We start from the raw sequence: 21,914 nt of genomic DNA, 5'->3' as shown, positions 1-21,914 counted from the left end.
TTTATAATAATATGTACACATTTAAAATATGTCATTAAAACTTGATGAGACAAAATTTAGTACCTATTTTAAATTCTAAAAACATCTACAAATTTTTATATTCACGAAAGTTGAGGTAATAAATCGCAATAATTTTTTTCTTATAATTTGATATTTAAACTTCCTAGAACAAAAAATCACTTAAAACAAATTAGGTATTTATAAATATAAACATTAGACTATACAGTTTCTTTACAAATAAAGTTATGGACGATTGGTTTTGTATTTGTCTATTAACTGTTCATAGTTTTTTTTTAAATTTTGTATAAGTTAAAAAAAAATTGTCTGATACAGATTAAGTGACGATTCTATTATATTTTAAGAAGGTTCTATCTGTATAATTAAACAATATTAATATTGCACCCTAAAATATAACTGACCATATTTGTTGATAAATCTATTTTCATAATGTATATGTATTAATATATATAAATATATATTATATGTTATTATATATAAATATATAACATACATATTTAAAAAAAATTAAAACAGTGGTGGGGATAATTATTATATCACATTTTATTCATGTCCTCGAGAGTTGTTTTTCAAACAACAACTTGTTCAGGAGGTAATGTTGGGTCTGCTGGAGGATCTGATGGAGCAACATTCTGTGTTTCTGACTTTGCAGACCACTGTGTTCCTGCTTTAGTTTTATCATAAGGCACGTTGCGTCCAGCCCTACGTCTTTCACGTTTCTCTTCCATAATCAAACGTAGGCGTTCCATTTTTCCACGAGTAGCTGCATTTTCTTTGGTCTCGCTCTCTACAGAACAAATTTGATTAAATGTTTAATTTATATTCTTTTTAATGTTTATAGGACATCTTATCGAAGATTTCTCACCGGTATTATCAGAATTTGCAGACGTTTGAGCAGACATACTATTTGTGGGAGAAAATGGTGTAGCAGCTTGAGCAGCTGCAGCAGTAGGAGAAAGTGTAGTGGCTGTGCAGACAGCTGGTGTGCCTGATCTAGCAGCGGCTCTGTACTGTGGTGTAGCGCATAGTAAATCATTAAGTATATGAATAATTGTACTTATGTCACGTTTTGGACGACCGAAACGATCTTGCAAGGCTGGATTTAAGGTTCCTATAACAAGGAACAAACAGTTAGTAAAAGTTAAGTTTTATTGTACAAAAAAAAAAAAATAAAACAATTTAAAAAAATAAAATATATTTATATATATATTGTAGGTAGTTCAAAAATTGTTGGTGCAACCCATGAAGTTAATGACAGACAAATATGTAGTTTTATGTTTTCAGCCAAGAAGCCTTAGACCAACTTAACTGCAGGAAACCATGGAAGATATATATAAAGCCTTAGTAAGTATTTGAAAATGAACATAAAATTTACCAGAAAATGTTCCAGAATAAACTCCTTTGCCGTGATGTTGCATACTCTCGATTATAGCACCTGGTCTTCGTTTGAACCCAATGTGCATCTGAAAAATAACAAAAAAATAGCATTGAACAAACAATAAACTTTTTCAAAACAATTTAAGAAAAATCTTTTCACAAAACGTTTTTTAAAATAATTAAGAATAAATCGAACAGAATTTTAATACTTAGAATCGGCAACTTTGAAATGATGGTAAATATAATACCTTTACATTTCACATCATGAATTATGAGTATTTATATACCCAATCATACAAAAACTAAATGTTAATTATAATACGATCAAAAATAATTATTGATGCCTATACTCATTGCCTAAGTATACCCTACAGTTTATATTATGATTTAGAATGAGTAAACACAAAGGAATGAACTGTAATTTTATGTCTTTATAGTATAAGTTTCATTTAATCTATTTTTTAGCTTTTTAGTATAAATACTGGTTTCAATGTAGACGAATATTAAAGTCCAAACAAAGAAACAAATGAAGAGTCAATTAAATCACAAAACGAATATGAAATTCCGGACAAACTATGTATACATAATACACACTACATATAGATGGTTATCGATGTACTATAGTATGGTCAAAGGGGCCATAATATCGTACATAATAATATAAATATAAGACAGCTGCAAAACGCCGGTTTCCATGAAACCACATTTCGGGAGGAGTAACCATCCAAAAGACACCGTCGAATCGTGATCGCCAACGAAGCGTGTAAGAATTATTAAAGGAAATGGCAACAGCGGTTAGTTGCTTTGTATTTGAGATATTGAGATGACGAGAAAACACGCACAAATCGAAGAAAATATTAAGTTTAACACAAAACATGTAATATTAGTTATTACGATCAGACGTCAGTGACGTGGCGAACTTGAAATTTTTCAGAGGCTAGCAAAATATTCCACCAGTGTCCACTCACAAAACACGATAATGGCATTTACTGTCATGTTTACTAACACCCATCGAAGTAAACATTAAAATACAGGGGAAAATACTAAATTTGTCACTACCTACTGCCCATCCGCCTAGAGCCTACCATTGAAAAACTCGGAGGCGGCCGTAACCTCTTTGCCCATTGTTATAAGTTACAATAATAATATTATTATAGGTATATAATATATATACGCACACCACGCAATACCGGTTAAGATGCTATGCTAAAATTTTATTTTCTAATAGGCGACATGATGGTTGGACGGTGGTGCGGGTAAAGGTAAAAAGCAACGACCTGCCTCAAAATTGGTAGCCACCCAACATCGTGCGGCGGCTACGTCCGTTCGATGCACAACGCGCGGGGTGGCGGCGGCGCCTAGGGGACATCGTCGTCGTCGGCTGCTGCGGCGGCGTCCGGGCCCCACAGTAACCGACCACGGAGGGAGCTTGTAGCTCGCGCTCGGCTAGGAGACAGGAAAACAATCATAGAGGAGTAAGAGAGCAGCGTGATCAATATACGGTTGAGGGGGCGCTGTGTCGACGACGGCTGTGAGCTCCGCCGGGCAGGACGACCGAATCGATTGGTGCGGCGGCAACGACGCCCGGCGCTCGACGGAAAAAAAAGAGTAACCTCTCCTCCGTCGGTTACCACACGGCACGCAACCCGACCACCCCTGGCAACGAGTTTCTCGTCTCCGGGTAAACAACAACGCACCGCGTCCGACCGCGATAATGCACGAGGGCGACGGAATGCATATTAATATTATTAGTTATTACACACAGATGTGTGTGCCTGCGACGATTAATGCGTCGTGGACGTGGGTGTCGACCAACAGCGGGCGTCCGTCGCGAGCTCCCACATTTCGTGTGTGTGACGAGTTTTATACTTCGAGGGACGGGTGGAAATACATTATTACAACGATGATAATCATAATAATAATGTGAGCGAGTGCATGTAGGTAGGTAGGTAGGTAGAGAAGAGCAGCGGTCGAGAACAGTTTGTACCTATTCGTTGTCGGGCGTATGCGTATAATATATAATAATAATAATAATTCATAATATTCAAATGTAACGCGGAGACTCAATACCAACGCGATACAGGGGCGGTGGAGAAGTTTGAAAAATAATAATCATAAATCGTATTTATAATTTTTATCGTGCTACCGCTAACGGGACACAGACGAATATAAACCAACGCTGCCTTGAGAAGGGGACTCCCTAACACACACTCGAGTGCACTACATCGAAATACACGATATTAAAATATCACCGTATCAGCAGTGACAACAAAATAAAAAACGATATGCGTGCAGACCATTGGTCTGGGGATGAATTCATAAATCTAAAAAATGTATGCACGTAACAAGTTACATTATAAAATATTCTTATAAATAGGTTTCAGTAAAAGTAAATAGCTATTATATTAATGATCTATAGAGAAGAAGTAAAAATTAGTAAGTTATGTTCTAAAAAATACACTCGAGATGTGACGGACTGTTATAAAAATATTATTTTTCTCATCACACATAAAATAGAAATAAATAGAATACGGATTCAGATATCTAGTGTACCTACTGAAAGATGTTCAACGAGTTTGTCAGTTACATTCTAGGACCAGATGGTATCCCGAAGAGGTTAACCTTAGTTTTATGTTTATTTTCAAAACTCGTTTTAGCCGTATAATTCAGCAGTATGGGTGTTTTAAAAATACATTTTTGCAAATACGGCAGTAACCTTAGGTTGTAGAAAAAAAACATGGAACTATAAGCTGATTACGAGACGTATAATAATTGTCAAAGTGAAAGTGATACCAAACTGACTACAATGCGTATATTGTACTGCCAATTTTATTACAAAATACATCATTTAATTTGTTTTATTATTTATTGTTCAACACTGAAAAAACTGAAAATTGTGTTAGTTATTATATAAAATTCAATAATCCATTTGTTAAATTTATAATTTACAAATACCAGCAAGACCCATTAGAAATATTATAGCATGCCGAATTCATATTTTTATTATGACTACAGGAAAAAATGTACAATGATCATTAATATACATAAAAATATTTATAGCAAATTAGACGAAATAAATCGAATAGAAAAAAAATCGACTGTTAATTTTAGATGAATCTTTTTCTGCAGCATTCCATATTTTTAACCTATGCGTAATTTTTCACTTATCATGCAATCATAGATAATTACCAGGTTAATATTATCATTCAATTTATTTGAATGATACGACAAACAAAAATGTAATCAAATTCATTGGTATATTCGTTTATATATACGAAATCTTCTGATTACATTGACTGAATAGTATTTGTAATGAATGTCGACACATGTAAAATAGATATTATATGATTTTAATTTCTTAATAAAGAAAATATTTAAAGAAAATCGATACTAATATTTAATAGTTATTTAATTCAAAATAATACTTCAGAATCAATAAACTAAATGTATTGCTTGCATACAGAATTTAAGAGATACACGTTTGAAAGATCTGAAACACAGTTTTAGGTAAAATATGTTGGAAATCAATGGCAATGTGTATATTGGTTTCAACACAAACGTCGAAACGTCAAATGTTATTACTATGAAAGAAAATAAACATCTGTAAATTAATTATACATTTATAGATATTCATGCGAAAGGGTGCAGTTTTTGAGAAGGAACTGTAATAACATTAATTAAAATTGATTAATGAGATAAGCGTAGTATAAGTTTGGAATATTTGCAGGGATAAGATTAGATAGAATTTATTGTTAAAAACCTTTGAAACTTTTATCATGCATTATGGTAACTTATTATTAACTTAAATTAGTAACGGTAAGATAAGATCATTACAATATTGTGCTACATAAATGTATTACAAAAAACAGCTGTAATGATAGTAATATATTGTCTTGTAATATTATTTATGTTTATAAAAGCAATAGTTAATATTTGTTATTCAAAAAATAATAGAACAAAATCAATAACATCGTTAACTTATAAATAATTATAGTATCTTCAATTTAATAATAATAATTTATATCTAACCTATAGAATATATATTATATACTATGGATATTATTATTTAGGCATTAGAAAAATAGAATAATAATAATAAGACAACACTGAACGATCATTATTATGATATATTTATATTTAATTACGTATTACGTATTACGTATTATATATTGATATTGTTTATAGTTTAAATAAAATATTAGGTGCTTGTTGTTTATTCATGCTTGGTTGTATTGGTAAGGTGGGTTCACTCACAAATGTATTAATTTGTATGATATAAAAAAAATTACATTAACGACGTAGTAATATAGTTTTTGTTTTTAATGACCAATAATCCAAATTTAATACATTTTATTATGTTGAAATTTAATATCAGGTGCATGTGCATAATTAATTTCAAGAGACAAAGAACACATATTGCGTTTTTTTTTAATCATACTTAATGAATTACCTACATAAAAACAAATATTTGCATTAATGCATTAGAAATACACATACAAAAACACAAATGTATGCACATAACACACACACACACAATATAATAGTTGATTTAATGTTAGTATTTTTAAAAGAAAAATTAATTCTAGTTTAGATTTTGTTCTAAAATCATTTAAATTTGAATTATGGTAAAAGAAACATACATTATAGAGAAATAATAATTATGAGTAGGTAATACTCATGTAGTGCATTATACTTTAATTAAAAATGTAAGCAAGTTTTTTTCTTAATACAAACTGTATTATATTTGAATTTTGAACCTTCATAATAATTATTAATAAAATAATAAAGTAACATAGGTATATATTATAATATACTTTCAGGAAAATATAGATCTGAATTATTTTTATTCTGTTAATGTTTATAAACTGTATAATGACGAGTGATGGCTACTATAAACTGGCAACATGGTTTATAATAATTTAAATAATAGTATTCTATAACTTATTATTTATAATTATAAGATAATGTATACGTCGAATTAAACAAAATAATATGTTTTCTATGCTACATCAAAATAAAATTAAAGAGATTCAACTATATTTAACGTAAAAAAATATATTATTATTTGTATATATTATAGAATTAAATAAAAACAACCATTCATGACATTATGAATATACGATTCACATCATAGAGCAACGAACACTTTAATAGTTAGATGTGGCGTATGCGTAGGAGTTGGTCACACGCGGGGGATGACAAGAAGAAACATCGGGTGGGCGACGCCCACTGGACCATTGTCAGATTGTCCATTTACAACCCCTTCACATTACGTACCCACGATGAATAAAATATTTAGTGCTTAGATCTATTTTATGCTTATTTTAAATTCAGTGCTACAACAATGAATACTTAAATATACTATGAAGTTTTATTTTTTATAGAAGTAGATTACGAATAACTAAAATTTAAAAAAACACTTGACTAAAGAAGAATAAAATCAGCAGTTCATGTTCACAATACCTTTTTGTGCATATAAAATAGTTTACAGTAACCCAAAAATTATTATTATTACTATTTATTAACACGTAAAAAAGTCGTATCGATATTCCTTGTCCCAGCATTAAAATAGTGAAATGTTTGATAAATGTTTTCCTAAGTAGTATAGGCACGAAATTGTTATATACAATAATGAATAGAAAATACAGTATGTCGGTGTTTTCGCCATGTGTATAAATAGGATATTCAGTAAATAGTAGAGGGAGTAAGGGGAAAGTAGTACTCGGCTCAGTATATTATCTATTGATTGCCACCGGCGGTTCGGTCCGCTCTATTTGCCGTGGAGTTTATTTTTTTCGCGTCTCCGAAGTAGCCAAGGCGGAATCGACACAGTTACCAGACACCGTTGTCCGGCGAACTGGAACACCGAGTACCGTAAAACACGGATCTCGTTTACGGTTACGTTTTACGAATCGTCCACTGGGGACACACGGGTTTAACCGTTGTAACGTGAAAAACAGATTTTGAGCAGAAAAAATATATTCCATATTTCTAAATTGTTAAACATATTATGTTTAACACGGACCTAACGCCCAAAAAACAACAATATAACACACTAACTATAAATATAAAAATGAAGAACAGTATGATCTATTTAATGCGGGATGGAAGACAACAAAAAATACACGAATTTCCGTTTTATTCAACGACCAATAGAAATTCTTGTCGCCTGTCGGGAATTTAAAATGAAAATAAAATAAAATTCTACAGTACTCGATTTCTGCAGTTTTATTTCAGTTTTCGACAGATTCCGTTGTATAAACAATTTAAATAAGGTCAAACTGATAGGAGAAAATTTGATGAATACATAAGACACATGAAACATTTTAGACTGCATGTCTGTATAGAGTTGAAATTTTTTAGAAACTACAAACAAATCAAGACAACTATTTAAATTATAAATAAAGGATAAGTTAAGTTATCCTAGAGTATATTATATATATTAAATAAATAATACATATACAGTATACACACCCACCAACGCTTCTCATTGTTTTCGGCATTTCTAGGGGGCTTGCACATTTGGAAACTGAAGTAGTGCAAGAGAGAGAGAGAGAGAGAGAGAGAGTCGATCAATGAAAAACAAGGTACGTGTGTGTGTATAGCAACGCCTATAGTACACAACACAAAAGGTCGCACCGACCCGGGGCCTTTGTGATAAGCGACCTCCCGCGTGATCAATATGACGTCGATTTCACTGTGGTGGCCTAACCACGCCCCACAGGGATACCCGGATTCTGCTGGGCTGCCGCCGCGGCATTTTTGTACACACATCGATGTACAGTATACGTACACAATACAAAATAAATGAATAAATGCAGACAAATAAATACAGTGACCAAAAAAACAGTACGTGTGAATAAAAAAATTTCAGGCACACAAAAACGGCTGCAGCAGCACGCATGTATAAAATTCCATTTCATTTTAATTCTTTCTCTCGCCCCTCTCACTGTCTGTCTCTCTATCTATCTTTTCGTGTCTAATGTTTATTAATTCGGTCGTGCAAAGAAACTCGGCCGTATTTCACCTGAAATTGAGGTCAACGGATGTGTACATTATAATGGTAAACGCCGTGTACGCACAAGCAACGCCACTCACAAAGACCACGACTATGACTGTGGAACAGCAGCGACGGCAGTGGTGTGGGTTAGTGTGTGAACGAGTGACAGCGCGTGTAAATAAACGGCAACGTCGACAACACTCGGCGACACGACTCACCTCTTCTACCCGGCTCGTACAGCGTGTGCGGATGCTGCGGGCCCACGACCACACATTGATCATAATAACCCTCGGGACGCCAGAGACGAAATTAGTATACCCCCGGGCTCCGCGCGTTGCCAGATTGCGACGTTGCCGCCCACGCAACAATCGATACTACGCTAGTACGATACGAGACACACGTCCGGGCACAACAAATTTAAATCAATCACCCAGAAAATATCGGCTGTTTGGCATAACACTAATACTCGGCGCTAATTTTAGACGCGACAAACGACGTGTTGTAGACAATTTTTCTACCGCGACGAAAAAAATCCCATTCTAATACCGTTTGGATATTTTAGTTTTTTCGTGATGCCGTTTTGCGAAAAATATAAGTTAAAAATAATTTGCCACTCACCTCTTTGGAACCGCTTTTCGTGGTGAGGACTTCCGAAGACAATTGTTTTAAGGTCTGGGTGAGGTTCCTCGAAGCCTCGGCGAGCGCTCGGGTGTCCAGTTGCGGTTTGTCTCCCGTAGTCGTGGTCGTAGTCGTGGCTGTATTGGGGGTTGCGGTCGACGTGCTCGCGTCGCACGAACAAGGCGTCGACGCTGGTGCGGGAGTGGGTACTGCGGCTGCGGCTGCTGCTGCTGCTGCGGCTGCGGCTGCGGCGGCTGCAGCTGTAGCGGCGGCTGCTGCTGCTGCTGCTGCAGCCGCGGCGACTATCGGTGACGGGGCAGGAGGTGACACGTCTTCGGTCGTGTCCATCGAGTTTTCATCGCTGTCGTCGGATACGTTACGGACGCGAGTGATTGGATAAGCGTCCACACCGGGAATCAGTCTAGGGGTGCCGATGATGTTGCCGGCAGAACACGCGGTGGCCGCCGTCGCGGTGGCCTGGGGTGGTTCGGGTGCCACAGACGATGTGTTCAGCGTGGACGCTGTTGCACCGGTACTAGCCACAGTCGAGGCGGCGGTCTGGAGTCGTTTCGACGAACCTGACGACGATACAGTAGATAGTTGTAGCTGGATGAGCATCATGTGATCGCCAAGTCTCATCGTGAGATTTAATGGTGCTTTTCCCGATAGGAAATCGTTGACCTAATAACAATAAATGCAGACATTTAATATAGGCAATATATTGGGTATAGTGATGTAAATTAATTTTAATTTAAACGCATAACCAAACAGTATAGTGTTTTGCGATATTATGAAATTATTCGTACCGATTAAAGATGGCAATCAAACAGTGGCATATATATGGAGGATACCTATGTGTTTAAATTATATGTAGTTATAATAAATACTAACTAGATAATATTATATACACGAGTATTATAATTTACATATCGTTATAACAAATAAAATATAATGTAAAAGATTATTAAATTATGACTAAACTGTCGAACGTATTGAAACCGAACATCCCCAATGAAAACATTGTCATAAGCAGAACTTCTCGATCACGAAATAAGGAATCGGTGCGTACCTACTTGCGACGGTAATGTGTAGTGAGTGCGACTTTCTTATATGCCACCAGAGAAAAGGTATTGTCGAAAAAGGTATTGGCCGCCGAGGAGTAATTTACTTCCAGGATGCACAAAAAAAAAACCTTTTGACACCTACCTCACTCTAGTCAGCACATCCAAATCGTCCCTTTTAACCATTGCATGAGCACCAGCCATCTCAGTAATCAGTGTCTTTAAATATTTCAAGTATTTTAAGTCATAATTACTTAGTCTCACATAATACTGTTACAACATAGACTATAGCTAACTGCTAGTTAGGTAAGGCATTTAGCTTTAATATAATATTTTATATTGATCGCGATTATTTTATTATATGCATATTATACATGTAATAATTGTATTAATTGGATAACACAATCTTGAGAGCTCTCCGAACACCATGAGGAAGGTAATAGCGTAATTTTAATATTTGCTTCTTATATCATTTACCAGCACTTATAAGTGTCGGCCGTAGGGGAGATAATACAGATTTTTGACTTTAACATCCAATTTTAATATAACTATTTATAGGAGTCATTTTTATATTTATCAACTATTTTTGGGTTATTAAAATAGTGACATATATTGAAAAGTTAGGTAATAACTAATAATATAATTTATTATACTATTTAATGTATATTGTACCTATTTTTAAAATACCTCAAGATATTACATATTTTTAAATTCTAATTATTTTTTTTTATTTTTACGTATATTTATTGTTTACAGATTTAGTGTACTTTTGTGTCTCCCCCATTATTTTTCCTAAATACGTCCCTATAGTACTAAATATAAATGTATAAAAATATACGACTAAAACATTGTTTATAAAACAATATTTAACAATGCCTAACTTGAGTATTTGAAAAAAAAAATTGACACACTTTTGCGTATCATTATTTGCCTGTAAACTTTCAACGACAAATTAAAAACAAATTAGAAAACATAGTGAATTGCAAATACATACATGATACATTTTATCATAGTTGTATATCAAATTTATTTACTTTGTTATACAATAAACAACCCGCACAGGTGTAACGAGTAACATCATATTTTAATAAAATATGTGAAGTTTGACATTAATTTCCTGATATACCTTTAGTAAATACATAGTGCAATAATATGTTGTAAGACCAGTGTTTGTATTTTAACCACTAGATGTCGTCTTAAATTTGAAATTAGATATTATTTATAGTTTAATGAATCTTATTATATAAATTTAAAAGTGGCATTTCCTGCATAAAATTAATCTTCCTCAAGCTCCAAAACATTAATCTAAGATGTCAGTTTTTCGTTGATCAAGTTAGAAATTACGACAAAAAATTTGAAATGTACAAATAAAAATTAACTACGAATGAAACAATTTTTAAATTTTTTTTAATAAACATATTATTATCATTGCATCGACAATAAATGAATTTCAGAACCTTAAATATGATTTATTCAGTATTTGTAATACCTACTTGTTTGTTAAAACTTAAAATACATACGTCATCCATAGGCATAAAACAGTATGTAAGATAGCTGGAAAATAACTTATCATTTATCAGTTAATTTTCAACATACCTCAATTAATATTGTACTACATTAAATATATTTTTTACTATGTTTAAACGGCATTTAAATTATCACTTATAAAAAATATACGATTTAACAGTCAGTCTCTTTTAAAATATTTTTACACATTTTAAAAGTAATGGTGTATAAAACCATTGTTATATACAGTCAACAATAAAATACCATGAATCTTTAATCATCTTTAGTTAAAAGATATGTATTAAATGGTGAAATTACCTGAGAGTCGTTCAAACTTTCCAATGCCTGCATCACACTTTGTTCTGGTCTCTGAACCTAAAAATAAAAATTAGACTATAATAAACATAATACAGTATAATACACTATAAATATGGAGACATTTTTCAATACTCAATAAGAATGTATGACTTGTTTACAAAGAAATTGTATGCATAGATACTATTACACGATAAATATTAATAAAATGTTATCGGCAGGGTGTGGTCCTGGATTCACAAGGTCCCTCTGATAAGGTCAACGCCCGGTTTGGAAGACGGCCCGCCCAATTTTGTAAATATACCGTTTATATTTATCTTATATAGGATTCCGTGTTCAAGTATAAATAAAATTTATGATTTAATTTGGGCCGAAAAAATATCCATGTAACAAACCCGATAGCACTCATTTGGAACACACTGTGTTAACATGGTACAAATATTATATCAGTAGTTTTTTTCCCATACTCGTAAAGTCGTAAACCACGCGATTCGCTTTGCCGACTATATATCTAGAACGGAATAATGCAACAACGCTGATCCACTTTTACACAAAACATTAACAACAAGTTTTTAGCACAGAATTATTTTTTAAAATAATATTGTAACTGTAAAAACACATTTATTTTGTTGTAGGTATACTGTATACATAATATATGAAACAATATAACAGCAGTTTTAAATAAATAGTATTTTAAGTTATTTTAATTCAGAAATTGATATTGATAATATTATAATTATAACATATTATATTGTATTTATATCTATATATAATTATAATGTTTAATTGTTGTAAACTTATTTTTTTACTAATAAAAAGTAATAACTTATATATTTACGGTTCGCAAAACTGAGAACAAAATACAAATATTATGAATATTACGATTAACTATGTATAAATATGTTAAATACAATCTTGTAAATTTTAAAACTTTATTTATTTTCATTAATTTAAAACATCTGGAAAAAAATTGATAACGTCGATAAAATTAATGTTAAATGGTTAGTGAGAAATTTTTTTATCATTCACTTAAGAATTACAAAGGCCAAATAAAAAACTAATGACATATTGTATAAATTAACCCAAAAATAAATCGTTGTCTAATAACCATAGCAGTTGAAGCCTGTAAACCTTTAAATAAAAAATAAAAAATCATTGTGTAATAAACACACTTAAGAACAAAATTAATGTTTTTAACTATCAACTTTCAAAACCATAAAAAAATACCTTATAAATAAATTAACAGATCTTATTCATGACAGGCATACAGCATTTTAAATTTTTATATTACCTACCAGATTTGACTAGGAATTTACTTTAAGAAATACAGCGTGAATCACAAAGTTTAAATGTCATCAATTAAGTTAAAACATGAAAATACAATGACTTGTCCTAAATGTGTTTAGACATTTTACACAAAATAACCTACTATAATATTTATATTAAAAAAGTGTTAATTAAAGTCATTAACTTTAAATCCTATCTATAATAATTGTAACTTGTAACTATTATATTATATCTGTACTTTTGCTCTTGTAGGAACTACCAAAAAATATAAATCTACTAAATTAAAAAAGTATTTTTACTATTCATATCTATTATTTAAACATAATATACATTATTTTAAAATAAAAATAATACTATATGCGATGCATGGCATAATGTTGAATTGCTTACATTAAGTAAGTACATAATAAACAGTAGGTACTGTGAAATAAAAATGTTTACACTTACATATTTTGGTAGTAGTTAGACCCGTACGTCATACCCGCATAATGTATAGTGACCATTTTAGTACATTGCGAATTTGTGTTCAATAAAACTAATTATTAACTTTAATATTAGAGTGAATAAATTAATCTATAATCAAACTTTTAAGAATAATAATTCGTGTTTGTACTTCTGTCGTTTACGATATTTTACAAACTCAAACCTGGTACAGTTATATAAAATATTCAAATATCGTTAAATATAAACACAAACTAAGTTCTTATACCTATTACCCGCGTGAGACACGTGATTTTTTGTAACGTCAGTTATCGTGCAGGGTACAATATTGTAATCTATTTATTGTTCTACCATCATTATTCAGATTAATACATATTATGTACCTCCAGTGGAGTAGTCAAAGTGGATAAGGTGTTTAGCCCTTCCCCCATTTCATAATCCTGGCTGTCACTGAATACGGTATACTCTGTAACGCGAATAAATAAAGGGTTAAGTTTGATAATATATTAATTCACTATTAAATCGACCAACGAAAATTTTCAATATGATGTAAATTTGTGAGACGTAGACAACACAAGCGAGTGACACAGACATTATCTTAACATTAAATGCATTTTTTATAGTAATAAGTATTTAAATTTTAACACATTTATTTAATGTTCACTTATAACCAAAATATTTAGGTGATTCCTATGTAAAGTAATATTAAAATCACATAGAATGTAACAACAAATATCACGAGTGCTCAAGTCTATAACGTATCAGTATATTTGTAGCTCTAGTGTTTATTTTAATAACGTAGCTTGTTGTGTACTTGTGAAGATAAAAATTCTAAGGTGGAACCTTGAGGTTTAGAATAAATTCTAACATAATAAGTCAGATTCAGATATAATAAATTTAAGGTAAACATATTATGTAAAATTAAACCAGCAGTGGATAAAATAATATATTTTCAAATATTACAACGAGTGCCCAAGTACATAATCATATAATATATGTATACCTACATTTGCACCAAATGTAAATTCTATTCAAAATTTTACTTTTTTCAACATTTGAACATAAATATGATTGATGAATGCCGAATAAGTGTTATGTTTAATGATATAATTAATAAACAAATAGAAATCAAGTTGTGTATTTGTATTCTTAAAAATTTATTACAAAGTATCAATATATAATAATTCAATTTTGTTTTTATTAAAAAAGATAATATTCACAATCTGTATACGTGCAGTGAATACAATATGTAATAAGTATAAAAAAAGATCTATGGACTAATAGGCTTGATCAAATGAGTTTTGGACTCTACTAGAAATGTTATTTATTTTTTAAATCTACCTATACGACTTGCACGCCATCACGTCATATTATTTAATCATTCCTTTTTAACGATTCGAGCAGTAGATATGTATACTAGAAACATGTTAAAGTGGTAGTTAATTCGAAAATACGTTTTGAATTTGGGCAGACAACAGGAATTCAATAAATGTTTTAAAAGGACGGAATTAAACTATGGTGAACCCACCTCTGGTCCCGATGACGATCGGGTCATAACGGGTGTTGACCGTTGGCGTTTTGGTCCGCGCGAGGAGAGAGAAATAGAGAATATTATTATTCGAATCACTACGGTCTACGATGACGATGAACCGCCGACATGATGTGTATACCGTTGCCCGGATCCCGTTACCCGGACAACGGGACAGCCAGCAATATGTAGTCATAACGGGACCGGGGCACAGTCACAGACCCGTTACAGGGTACCCCGAAAAAATCTGTTATTTTACAAAATAATAATAATAATGATAACTTAACGGTCCTCGGTTTTGGCATTCAAAGCGCCCCCTGCTATATAAAATTGTGCTAGACGAACATTCGCCATTATACGTTGAAAGTTTCAGAAACTTTTGTTCGATTCTTTCGAAGAAACGTGGAAGAATAATACCGTCAACGCAGTACAGAACTAAATAAAATATAAAATAATATAAATCATAATATTAAGACCTATTAACATAAAAACCACAAAGCATTGTCGTTACATAGATTTTTCGTGTAAACCTAAACGCAAAATAGTGTTAAAACGATTGTTTTCAGTTAGTAATTTAATATTTATCGAGGCGATTATATTTGATGACAAATTCGCAAGGGAATAGTATACTATAGTTGTTTCATATAATTCAATTAAAATAACTTGGAAAAAATGAAAAACTCCATAATGAAATCATGAAATTAACAACATTACTTTTAAAACAAAATAAATTAAGGTAACATTATAGCGTAATAGTACCTATTCTATTAGAGTCGAGTAAACAATTTTTAAATAACACGAATACTATGAATATAGTATTCAGTTATTTGTAAATAAAGTATTGACAGTGAAAAACATACAAACACTACAAATATATTGCATACATTATACAATAGTCAATACCTATGCCCATTAATGGTTATCGATTTAAAATTATTATTCTTGAACCCATATGATTAATAATATTTAGATAGTAGAGCGAGCTAAGTGTGTAGGTACTTAATATTATTATTTTTTACTTGTGACTAATGAATTGAATTCAATCACAGTAATATTCAGTTACTTATATATCATGCAAATTAAAAAAATAAATAGGTAGTTAAGTATGCGGGAATCATGTTAATCAAAAAAGGATTATTTTATAGTTACCATATTAATATTTAACATGATAATATTTATATTTTAGTTTTATTATTATGATAATGGTTATTATTATATTACAATTTACATTATATGCATGTCGTTTGTGGTTAGAACAAGACACACTAAAGAAACATTCACCAGCACAAGAATTGCGTATACACTGTGCAACATTAAACTAAAAATTACAAAGAACACAATTTAGATTGTCTCTAAAATATTACTATCTTGTACAGTTAGCTTAAATTAGTGCGATAAAGGTTTCTATGAATTAAGATTCACTTTATGAATTTGCTCCAATTCAGATTTGTACTATTCAATTGTATGAAATATATTGTTATAGATTTTAAAAAACATCTTAAACCTGAATAAATAATAACACCTAGTTCCAAAAATTAATACAGTTCATAAATGTTTTAAATATTATGTGCATTAACAGGTAATGTAAAATGTATAGTAAAAAACAATACATGAAAGAAGTTAGGTACATCCGAATTAAATTTACAGACCCGACATCATGAATCACAATATTATTGTGACATAGATGGGTACATAATGTAAATTAATTGACTAAAAAAATACAATTATAGAATTATGTAACGTAATATTGTGTCAATTATATAACATTTAATATGACTTTTGAGTATTTACTATTTAGTATTTTAAAGTAAACTGCAGTCTATTACACATGAATATAAATTTTAAATGTAAAATAACAATAATACCGTGGCGACCGTAGTGTATATTATACAAACGTATCATGGTGCCCATAACAACGAAATAAGTCACAACTTAAATAATACAATCACAACGTTATTTTATGAATGTTCGACGTGAAACTTTTTTCCTGAACTATAAATAAGTTGATTATAAATAATCCAATTGTGATTTAAGAAATAATTAAAATTAACATTTCATTTTACGAGATGATCAGTCTTTTACTATATTGATTGACCATCTATTTTATTGCACTATTTGTAGGCTCAGGTCTTACATGTAGTGCGTCGGGCTTATAGAAATTTAGGGAAACTAAAATGTGGAAGGAGAAATGGAGAACAAGGACTACTTTATTTCCCTCTCCTTCGACATTCTAAAATCTCAAGCTGCGATGAGAATAATATGTCCTTGCGCGTGCACATTGGCTGTTCGGTGTGTATAATGCATATAATAGTAGTAGTATAATATAACATACAATAATATGTAATATATCGTGATTATCAAGATGTGTGGCAATAAGGACACACAATATACGGGTATTACTTTATGTTTTAAACTGGTTTATCGTTGAGGGGTAAAGGGTGGGAGGCGCAGGATAAAAAAAAGACGAAAACGAAGATTTACTCACCAGAAGACCGGTTTCCACGCTGGGCAAAAGGGTGAGGCGGCTTCCTTGCATCAACTGGTTGTCGTCCAACGAGCCATCTCTTAGTTGCCTACAAAACAAAAAAAATAACAAAGACCATAAATCAATAAACGTCTGCTCCGTAACTGTATGATACCAATTGAAATATCTTGGTTTACGTGTGTTAAATATTTACCAAGTCAACTATTTGTCTGTCCCGTGAAAACTCAAAAAATTATATCCAACAATTTTCATACCGTGAAAATAGCAACGACGGTATTAAAAACCGATTGCGAGCGACAATGCGATTTTCAAGGTTTAAATGCGATAATAATAATAATAACAATAATTACAAACGCGTTACATAAATGCGTTGAGTTACGTGTAGGTATTATTATTTTGTTTGCATCAACCGCGAAATTGTCGTAACATATGGATAAACTACGTTGCGGTAATATGAGGTTTTTTTTTATTATTATTATCATATTTCTTTCTTTTTTTTGTGCGCACGACATTCGATCACAAACGTAAGGAATAAACACCTGAGAAGAGAATACAAATCGCGGAGGGGAAAACAATAGAAGCTACGACGATGAATGCAATCAGTTTGTGGACCCCTGGTTTTCCGGGCCGAGAGAAAGCTGCCGAGTTTGATGCGGTGCTTTTCGGAGAATTCTTTCAAAAATACCAGACGAACATCATAATGTCCGAGACGCAGGGCGGTGCGTTTAAACAAACGGCGATGACGTGTTCCTTCGGGGCTGATAATGGAGAGGAGGGCGAGAGAAGCAGCTGTTCTACACTTGTCCAACCAACTACGAGGGTCCCGTCTCGCAGCGTCGGGTTATTCACCCCCGAATCCGTAATGGCGGTGGCCTCAGATGGGGGAGCATCGACGGTGTCAGCTGTTGGGATTTCAATCCCACGCTCGGGCGAAGATACGACGCCGCCGATACTTGCGTAACAGCAACCGCACAAGAAAAGAATATTACACCCATAACCTTTTATTGTCTGCTGGTTACCTGCGGGGGGTTCGAAAGAGGAAAGGAATAAACGACGTAATCGTTTCTGAACGCGTCTCGCAACAAAAAACGACCGATCAAATGCGAGACAGACATTATTTCACATACCTACCCAAAATTATTATCTACTTTGATTGTTTTGTTCTCGACTACGAAAAAATGTGTACGAAAGAGTCACACACAGACATCTGCTGCTGTTGTGACGGTGTAGTTCAGAGGCGGTCGTTAGATAACGAATGTTTTGATTGCTATTCACACTAAATAATTTACACACACAATCGTAAAAAATGCGACTTCCGGGAAACGAGCATACCCGTGCTATCGCCGGTCGATAGCATCGGTGAAGGAGGGCGGGCGAGCACCGGAACGAGCTCTCCCGGCCGGTCACCTACGGCGAACGCAACCTGCAACGAAATTATAGAAATCCGTCGGTAATACGACACGGACATGCAAATCCTGTTGACATGGATTCGAGGTGTCGAGGTTTTTGAAAGTTTCATTTCGAAGACAGGGAGCCGGGAGACGGCAAAGAGATTAGTGTTTACAAAAAAATTTACTACGATGTGTCTAGCCCGTCAAACAAAGGGACGGCGATAAGCAACGAATATGGTATCCACATGCGTTTCCAGACGGTTTGGGAACACCGCACGATAGAAACGGCGTGAACGGGAAGCGACGGAACGGCAACGTCGACGCTATTATATTATTATACCGAACGTCACCCCCCCCCCCCCTCCCACCAAAACCATAATGGTACGGATTCGAGAAACCAACAACAATTTTTATCTCAAACAAGCAGCTGTTCCTAGGGTACACGTCAAAACGGGTCGGCACGCACAACAATACAGGGTCGTGACCCCTCCCCCACCACAACAATAATGGGTCTCGCGTAAGCTTCGTTATCGGACGGAAGTGCTGGCCTATCGAAGTATAATATACAACCTGGAGGTGGATACTTCATAGTTTGTACTTTGGAGCACCGAGAATGTGCTCGACTACGTCTATACATCTGTGGCTCCTCACCAGCCCCCGTAGGCCGGGGCCAGGTGTTCACATTTGAGCAGGGGGTTGGCCCCGTCCGTTAAAAGGAAGGACACAGAGGTAGCAGCGTAGAGAGCGAAGGAAAATAAATGGAAATTAGTCTCACCTTTCGCGGTACAACAGGCATATCCGCTCTTTGGGCACTCTCAACCGTTTGGAGATCATTTTCTTCAGACTTTCTACCGAATCGGTCTTGAGCACGTCCAGATCGAACTGGCCGCCGGTAGTCGGCGAGACGGTGATCGTGATCTCAGACTCCCTTACTGCACGATTGGCCATGACGGCCTGGACGGCGGCAGCGAAGATCCTTCCTTCGGGGTTTTTGTCGAAGTTGCCGCTGTCTTCGCTTGTACCGCTTGGGCCCGGCTGGTAGTTGTCGCCTGTCGTCCCCCAGGTCTTCCGCCTTTCAATCTCGGCCTGTAAATCAAGGTACTGCTTGTTTTCCATATCTAAGGTACGAGATTTCGCCGCTCGTTTAGCCGCCACAACAGCGGCCGCTCTTCTCGCCACTTTGGCCGCTGCAGCCGCGGCCGCGGCGGTTACGACGTCGTTGTTGTTGTCCACCGCGGCGGTGCAGCACCCCGATTTCGGCTCACCCGCGTCGTTGTTGCTACTGCTGCTACTACTGCCTTCCATTGTGTCTCGTTAGGTTTTAATATTACGATAATATCAAACACAAATAATAATTAATCTATAGTATATTATATGGACAGGGTATAGGAGTTTGAGTGTAAATGCAAGAGTGTATTTATTATTAATAAATTATAATAGATGGTTATTATTTTACGAACGAGAACGCAAAATCCGATGACGTCGAATATCACAGACGCGAATCGGACGCCATGGCGGAGGAGTGACACTGCATGGGCGGCGGCGGCGGACACAAAGGACGCGAACAACACTCGACGAGAGAAACGTAGAAATATAATAATAACAAAAAAACAAAGTAATAATAAAAAATACGCGTTCTCGAGTCTGCGTTGAACGACGGTGGTGACGACTGACGAGACTACTAGAGAACTAGACTAGGCGACTGCCGACTACACGACCGTACGACGCCGTCGGATCGTGAAAAGAAAAGAGTGGAAAAGAAAGGAAGACGCGATGGCCGCAAAACTGAGGCAAGTCTGTCGCCGAGTCGCACGTCGAATTTCCCGCCAGGAGCGTCGCCGTCGCCCGACTCTGGCTACACTGCGCTAAGTCTAGTCTCGCTTCACCGATAGATTGCGCTCCGTGCATATAATTGTCCACGTTGACATGATAGAGAGCCAAGAAATTTAATACAAATTATATTATGTTAAATCCAAAATCCAAAAAAGTAGTAAAAGACAAAAGTAGTAGCAATTATTAATTAATGGTACTATATTATAATTTATAATAACAACAAGTCGACGCGACAACTATTAACTATTACAACAACTTTTTCGGTGTGTTTATAGATAAAATGACAATATTTTAATAATTTTATGGTGTTGAATTTTTAATACGAATCGTCGGGATCAATCAATCCATTGGCCTGTCTTATTTTTCTTGATCATAGTTCGAGATTGAATAACTTTCAGAACAAAGTACGGATAATATATTAATATATTAATATATATAGAGAATGTCCCGCGAGGATTTACCCATTGCGATTTCTCCTGATATCATAAATCTGTTTTTTTATTAGACTCACATAGACTACCTACATGTATTTTATTTTTTAATATAATTAAATTTTTACTAAAAATGTTAAAATATTATTTTATTATTGCATTATAAAAGAGATTATTTTTCCTGACAATTTTGTCCTTTCAACATTTTATTTTCATTAATCTCTCGATTTTGAATATTTTTTTAGTTAATAGATCAAACCGCAAGAAACTGGTTTTTTATCTGGGAGGCAAGCCCTCCTCAACGGCTAATGGGCCTCAAAGCACACTGTATATATCACAATTCACATCTACCGAATGATCCTCGAAATTCGTTGGGCCAAGCAGCCGGAACAAGTGTAATTTTATTCCACCCCAGGGTAATGGACATCATCATTCATCAGTTATGGGTTTTTTTCGCCCCAGTTTGGGCGCGTACGAATTTTAATTTTTAATTTAATTCAATTTAATTGATCTTTGAATATCGTCGATAGTGATAATAAAATTGTATATTTACTATTTAGTATATCTGCGTTGTCCCTCGACCATCATACCACCATTGATCAAAGATCAAACACACACCCACA

At 33.9% G+C, this 21,914-nt stretch overlaps 1 protein-coding gene across 1 annotated transcript; it reads right to left on the bottom strand.

Moving 5' to 3' along the window:
• Positions 1-334: 334 nt before the first annotated feature.
• On the bottom strand, positions 335-20,776 carry stx (ubiquitin-like domain-containing protein stuxnet). Its single transcript, XM_015509858.2, has 7 exons — positions 19,803-20,776; positions 17,637-17,724; positions 11,899-11,955; positions 9,014-9,694; positions 1,394-1,481; positions 884-1,129; positions 335-805 (listed from the first exon to the last, which is right to left on the bottom strand). Exons 1-7 carry the CDS (start codon positions 20,330-20,332, stop codon positions 588-590), a joined length of 1,908 nt encoding a protein of 635 aa, XP_015365344.2. The 5' UTR covers positions 20,333-20,776; the 3' UTR covers positions 335-587.
• Between the last annotated feature and the right edge of the window lie 1,138 nt (positions 20,777-21,914).

The sequence above is a fragment of the Diuraphis noxia genome, unplaced genomic scaffold (genome assembly GCF_037042655.1).
Source record: "Diuraphis noxia isolate RWA-SAM2 unplaced genomic scaffold, SU_Dnox_SAM2 contig0004, whole genome shotgun sequence".
Taxonomy (NCBI): Eukaryota; Metazoa; Arthropoda; class Insecta; order Hemiptera; family Aphididae; genus Diuraphis; species Diuraphis noxia.
The sequence above is the reverse complement of the archived record's forward strand: the minus strand, read 5'-3'. Positions and strand labels throughout refer to the sequence as shown.

Bases quoted from the DNA above. Each gene is read 5' to 3' on its own strand.
- stx (XM_015509858.2), bottom strand. From the start codon at position 20,332: ATGGAAGGCAGTAGTAGCAGCAGTAGCAACAACGACGCGGGTGAGCCG. The intron at 9,695-11,898 runs GTAATTTCACCA...TATTGTTATTAG, and splicing joins AAAGTTTGAACGACTCTCAG to GTCAACGATTTCCTATCGGG. The intron at 1,130-1,393 runs GTAAATTTTATG...TCCTTGTTATAG, and splicing joins TTATTCTGGAACATTTTCTG to GAACCTTAAATCCAGCCTTG.